Source organism: Peromyscus maniculatus, chromosome 23 (genome assembly GCF_049852395.1).
Source record: "Peromyscus maniculatus bairdii isolate BWxNUB_F1_BW_parent chromosome 23, HU_Pman_BW_mat_3.1, whole genome shotgun sequence".
Taxonomy (NCBI): domain Eukaryota; kingdom Metazoa; phylum Chordata; class Mammalia; order Rodentia; family Cricetidae; genus Peromyscus; species Peromyscus maniculatus.
This window is the reverse complement of record NC_134874.1, coordinates 5,783,274-5,789,519: the sequence shown is the minus strand read 5'-3', so window position 1 is coordinate 5,789,519 and position 6,246 is coordinate 5,783,274. Positions and strand designations below refer to the sequence as shown.

General features: G+C 46.2%; 1 protein-coding gene across 1 annotated transcript; it reads right to left on the bottom strand.

The window, feature by feature from the left end:
• Positions 1 to 474: 474 nt before the first annotated feature.
• LOC102913894 (phospholipase A2-like) lies at positions 475 to 2,943 on the bottom strand. Its single transcript, XM_076561281.1, has 4 exons — positions 2,889 to 2,943; positions 2,683 to 2,842; positions 2,113 to 2,240; positions 475 to 672 (listed from the first exon to the last, which is right to left on the bottom strand). Exons 1-4 carry the CDS (start codon positions 2,941 to 2,943, stop codon positions 590 to 592), a joined length of 426 nt encoding a protein of 141 aa, XP_076417396.1. The 3' UTR covers positions 475 to 589.
• Positions 2,944 to 6,246: the final 3,303 nt, after the last annotated feature.

Below are 6,246 nucleotides of genomic sequence, written 5' to 3'. Positions count from 1 at the left end.
TGAATCTTTCTCTCTTTTCCCATCTCCTGTGTCTTTCTTTCCTTCTCTCCCCGTCCCTCCCCTCCTTTCTTTCCGTTTTCCTTCCTCATCTCTCCACTCTCCTTCCCCTCCCTGTCCCCCCTACATACCTATGTATCTCTGGCTGGCTTCTTCTTTATTTTGATATTGAATTGTTGTTTGTTTGTTTTTTAGTTTTTTGAAACAGGGTTTCTTTAACAGTCCTGGATGTCCTGGAACTTGCATTTAGACCAGGATTGCAAAGAACTCAAGAGACCTGCCTGCCTCTGCTTCTGTTTCTGCATCCCAGAATGCTGGGATGAAAGGCATGGCTGGAATCATCACCCACTCTTCAAGGTGTTTGCTCCCTAGAAACATCTTTCCCATTAACCTTGAGTTTCAAGGAATAGACAGGATTGTGTTCTCTGAGGATCTAGTTATGTTCTATAGACAGAGAATACAATCACCAATGCTGAGTTCTTTCTATATGTGCTTTATTAGAGGGGGCAGTGAGTAGCGACCACAACCAGGCAGGCAGGGATGGTGTAGGCAGTCACTGAGGTCATAAGTCTAATAGTCAACCGTTTTGTATTCAATAGTATGAATTCTGAAAGAAGCAGATGGCGGCCTCACGGTCACAGTTGCAGATGAAGTTCTCACAGGGATTGTTTTTGTCTGCTGGGAAACAAGAAAGGAAGTTGAGTGGAGCCCATGATCCCGATCCCTATGACCTATGGCCAAAAGGAACAGGTTGCCCTCCCATTGATGCAGCTTTGGTCTGAGAAACAAAGCACACAAAAGGACATTGGGTTGTCCAAACTGCTGGAACACACTTATAATAAGAACATTAGTTGTGGGCTGGGGAGATGGCACAGTTGGTAAAGTGGTTGACATACAATCATCAGGGCCTGACCTAGGATGCCCAGAGACCATATAAAAATCAAGGTGTGCTTGGGGCATCTCTAACTCTGTTGGGAAGTGGGAAGCACAGATTCCCAAAATTTGTTGGTCAGTTAGGCTAGCTAAAGGTGAGCGTCATGTTTAGTGAGAGAGAGAGACCCAGGCTCTAATGACATGGTGGAGAGTGACTGAAGAAGACACAGGAAGCCAATTCACTCCTATACATAAAAATAAACACATATATTTAATTCTAAAACCTATAAAACTACAATTATCAGCCAGACGGTGGTGGCTCACACCTTTAATCCCAGCGCTTGAGAGGCAGAGGAAGGTGGATCTCTGAGTTTGTAGCCAGCCTGGTCTATAGAGCAAGTTCCAGTTCAGGCTCCAAAGCTACACAGAGAAACTCTGTCTCAAAAAAATTTAAAAAAAAAAAAAAACAAATATGAATTACTGTTTATAAAATTATAGAATTGAAGAAAATCCTCCTGTATCCACCAAGTGCTGGATTGCAGGTGTGAACCACCAGACTCAATGTATGGGTTCTGGAGGAGGAAGAGGGCTCTGTGCATGCTAGGCAAGCTCTCTAACAACTGATCTACATTCCCAGCCCTCTGAATCCTCACCTTTAAAATAAAAATGATAAACGTTGCCCTGCATAGGTGTTTACTCCAGTATCTGGCTTATAGCCAATGATGCAGCTTTCAGTTGTTTAGTCAATATGGAATCAGTATAAAACAGCAGCTAAGAGGAGAGGTTTTAGAGAGGCAAGATGGCTCAGGGAATACAGGCACTTGCTGCCAGGTCGGAACCCACGTTCCATCCCCGGGACTCACATGGTTGAAAGAGAGAACAGACTTCTGCAAGTTGTCCTCAGACCTCCGCACCTGTGTTGTGCACAGAAATGCCTCCCCCAGAAATAAATAAAATCTTGAAATGTTTTTAAAAAGAGGATTTGGGATGATGTACATCTGTGTTCCAGAACCAAATGTCATCACTTCTAAGCTGGGTGACCTTGGGCAAGTGGCCCAGCCTTCCTCATCTTCCTCATCAGTGACCTCATCTATATTTTAGTGTCTACCTGATAAGGTTGCTGTGAGGTCAAATGAGACCAAGGAAATGACAACTAAATGGTGACTGTCCTTGTTAGTTCCCTGTCCCTTCCAAACCCGTGAGGGCCAAGCAGAATCCAGGGGTCCCAGAGGGTAAACCTACCACTGCAGGTGACCTCATTCTTAGAACATGAGAATGAGTAGGCGCTGGTGTAGGGGTTCTCTATGAGGGATTTGCAGCTTTCCATCTTCATGACCTGACCGTAGCAATTGTGAAGAGTCTGGCAGCATCTGGAGAGAGGAAGGAACAGCTGAGGAAGGACTATGGACCTACAGCAGGTCAGTTCTCACTTTCAGTCTTTCTCAAACATGTGAAGATGACTTAAACATGATGTTCCAGAAGAAATGGTCCTGAGGCTTGAGAGGCTGTGATTTCTATTAAGTATATATTTATTGAAAGCAACTTCTGAGGAGTGTGGTAATGTTTACCAGTAATTCCAGTACTTGGTAAGCAGAGGGAGATAAATCTCTGAGTTCAAGTTCAGCATGGTCTCCAGAAGGAATTCCAGGAAACCTAGGGCTACACAGAGAACCCCTTTCTGGAAACTTACAAACAAAATGTATTATGTCTGGTGAATTTGCATGTCTCCTATTTGTGCCTCATGAGATGCTCTGCTGTGTCCTGTCCCCACCAACCCAGATAATCCAGTCTCCTACCAGATGGAACACTCACGGGTCTAAATCATCCTCTGTAGTGTCTGAGCTCCCAAAGCCACAGTAGGAGGCATAGTCGTGGTACTCCGCCAAGAGACCATTCCCAGGGTTGGTGCAGTTGATCACATTTTTGAACTGAGTCAAAGCCCGACGGCTGATGCTATGTGCAGTAGCGCCTGCTGCAAGAATGCACAGCACACTCCATCAATACCACTTGGCTATTACCAAGGGTCTGATGCCCGCCTGCTAGCTTCCTCCTGACTCCTACCAGCTGCTGCATCATGAGAACAGTGAATAGAGCAGTGTGTGTGTGTGTGTGTGTGTGTGTGTGTGTGTGTGTGTGCAAGTGTGTGCAAGTGTGTGCAAGTGTGTGCAAGTGTGTGCAAGTGTGTGCTTGCCTGCACACAGGTTCACAGGTATGCACTTGTTAACACTCATAAAATGTCATGCTATACAGGAGAAGTCCAGAAGGCAGTTTTAGGGAGATGGTTTTCACTCTCTACCATGTAGGTATTTTAGAGTCACCCGACTTGGGCAGATAGTTGTCTACCTATTAGAGATAGGGAGTTGTCCTGTCACCCAGGCTAGCCTCGGACTCTGTAGGAACCCTCTGGCCTCAGCATCCCAAATGGTAGGATTATAAATGAACATTACTGTACCAGGCTGGGCTGACTCCCCAGACTAAGTTCTATAGTCACTGCCTTTTACCTTGCCTACCTTCTCATTTCTCACTGTCAGGACAGACAGCTGCCACACTGTGAGCTGCCCTGTGGTCCCTGTGTTGAGGAGCTGAGAACACTCTCCAGTCAGCAGCCAGGGACAAACTGAACTCTTAGTTCCATAACCCAACAATCCAACCATCTCTTGAGTTTGAAAGCTGCCCCACCCCTACTCAAGACTAGGTGAAACCCTGACCTTAGCCAGCAGTGAGATTCATCACAGTTCTAGCTGAGATTTTGAGGCAGAGAAGCATTGAAGACAAGAGAGATGGGGAGTCACCCAGAGGGAACAACGGTCCTACCTGTGAGCAGAGTGACCAGCAGAAGGAGTTTCATCCTGAGTGTGTGGAGGACTCAAGTGACTTCTCTCTTTATAGTTCTGTATATAATCCTAACCCTTGGGAGGCTGAGGTAAGTCTTGGCTAGAATGTTGAGTTGGAGGACAGCCTAAGCCAGAATTATATAATCCTGTGGGGGAAAAAAGAATAAGGACTGAAGAGATGGCTCTGAAGTCAGGAGCACTTGTTGAGCTTGTGTGGGACCCAGACTCAGGTCCAGCAGTCACAAGGCAGCTCACAACTGCCTATGACCCCAGTTCTGGAGGATCAGACCCCTTCTCTGGCCTCTGTAGGCACTGCTCACACTCAGTTCACAGACACACATGCAGGCAAAGGGTTCATATACATAAAATAAAAGTCAATGTTTTTTAAAAGGAAAAGAAAAATCACATTGTCAGGGTACCTTAGGACCAAGGAAATGGGAGCCAGGGCAATATGGCAGAGACGGAAGGGACTTACTTCATTGCTTGCAGAGGTGACTGTAGTGGACTTTCCTAAGGAGTCATCTGAGTTGACTTAGAGGGTAGAGGTGCCAGCTGCTGTGGACACGGGGTGAACATTGAACCGCAAACCACAAGCTATTAGACTCCAACAGGAAACCCAAACCAGAAATTCAGGTGTGACCAGCAGGGCCTGCACATTGAATACAAGGGAGATGAGGGGCACTCAGAGGAGACAAGGGTCCTACCTGTGAGCAGAGCGACCAGCAGAAGGAATTTCATCCTGAGTGAGGGGAGGACTCAGTGACTTCTCTTTAGAGTCCTGTAGCTGTGCTCTGACAGTGTCCAGTCAGCACACAGAACTTGTGACTACTGTGTGTGTAGCACAGAAGTAGAATATGTGCACCCTCACACACAGTCCCGACCTGCAGAGCTGCTGTAGATGGTGACAGAGCCTGAATCAGTACTGTCACAGAGGCACAGAGAGAGGGCTAGCTCAACACCCCAACCAGCTCAAGTCAGTGACTGGCAAAGTGCCAACTACCTCCCGCATGGATGCTCTGAGGTCATAAGAAGATACACACATTGCTCCTTGAGTCAGATCTGAAGGATGCAGATAGTGACATGCTGCCCCATGCAGGAGCAGCTGGCCCCTACAATCCTCTATGTTAACTGTATAAACTACATTCTAAGTCTTTCAAAAGAATCTGACACAGCCTCTGAGATAGATCCAGTTACATATTTAATCTTTAATTAATTAACCAATTAATTAATGTGTGTTATTCTGTGGAAAAGAGACAGAGACAGAGAGACAGAAAGAGCACTGGTGTGTACATGTGGAGGCCAGAGAAGAACAATGTGCAGTCAGGTCTCTCCTTCTTCCTTTAAATGGGTTCCAGAAATCTAACTCAAGTCAAGAGACTTGTATTGTAGACTGCATCTTACTAACCTATGAACTTATTTAAAAACTGGAAATGTAGGCAGGTGGTGGTGGTGGTGGTGGTGGTGGTGGTGGTGGTGGTGGTGGTGGTGGTGGTGGTGGTGGTGAAGCAAGCCTTTAATATCAACACTCAGGACAGAGAGGCAGGCGAATATCTGAGTTTGAGGCTAGCCTGGTGTCAGAGTGAATTTAAGGACAGTCAGAGATACATCAAGAAACACTGTCTAAAAAAAAACAAAAAAAATTAAAAATTGAAAAAGAAAGACAGACAGCAAATGCCTTCACAACAGATGTGCCCACAGGCCAATATGATGCAGGCAATCCTTCAGCTGAGGTTCTCCCTACCCAGTGTGTGAAGCTGACAATCAACCAATGCAGGGGCTGGAGAGATGGTCAGCACTTAAGAGCACTTTCTGCTCATATGGAGGACCAGGGTTCAATTCTCAGCAACCACATGGTAGCTTGTGAACAAATGTCTGCTGGACCAAATCCCTCTGGCCTCTGCATTTGACCATCTGTCATGTACCCTGAAACTTACCATCCTAGCATCTCTTTTTCCCCACTACTCACCTTTTCCCTGGATAAAAACCATGTAGGGGTAAGTTGAGTTAGTTTTCTCCATACTCAAGATCCCCCTACCCTTCCAGCAGGACTCTGGACAACCAATACCATCTAATACCAGTCACTGCGCCTGCGCAGGCTGCTCTAGCTGCACCTGTTGCTCACCAGGCCTGACCTTGGGAGGGGTGAGACCTGAGTTTGAGCCACAGGAGGGGATGAGTTTGGGGGTAAAAAGGATGAGGACTGGGCAGCTGTTCACTATAGGAAAGAGAAAACCATGTAGCCTTTAGCCAATGAGACATCTCATTTTTAAATCCTGTTGATCAAGGAACCAGAGATTAACCTGGCTTCACCTGTGGGGTTGGGTGATAGAGAAAGGATGTCCTCTATTGTGTTTCTTGCAAAAAGTTAGGCTACTGTGTACTTTAGCAGGACAATAATCCGATGAAGTGTGTTTAGGCAAAGTGAAGACCGGAAGGTCACCGGGATGCAATCCTGCCTTCAGGTCATTTGTGTTCAGTCCAGTTTGGTTTCCTTTATCCAATTTCTTATGATGAGCTCACAGCAGAAGGGCTTTGAGTCCAA

Bases quoted from the DNA above. Each gene is read 5' to 3' on its own strand.
- LOC102913894 (XM_076561281.1), bottom strand. From the start codon at position 2,943: ATGCAGCAGCTGGTAGGAGTCAGGAGGAAGCTAGCAGGCGGGCATCAG. The intron at 2,843-2,888 runs GTAATAGCCAAG...GCATTCTTGCAG, and splicing joins AGGCGGGCATCAGACCCTTG to CAGGCGCTACTGCACATAGC. The intron at 673-2,112 runs GTAGGTTTACCC...GTTTCCCAGCAG, and splicing joins GAATGAGGTCACCTGCAGTG to ACAAAAACAATCCCTGTGAG.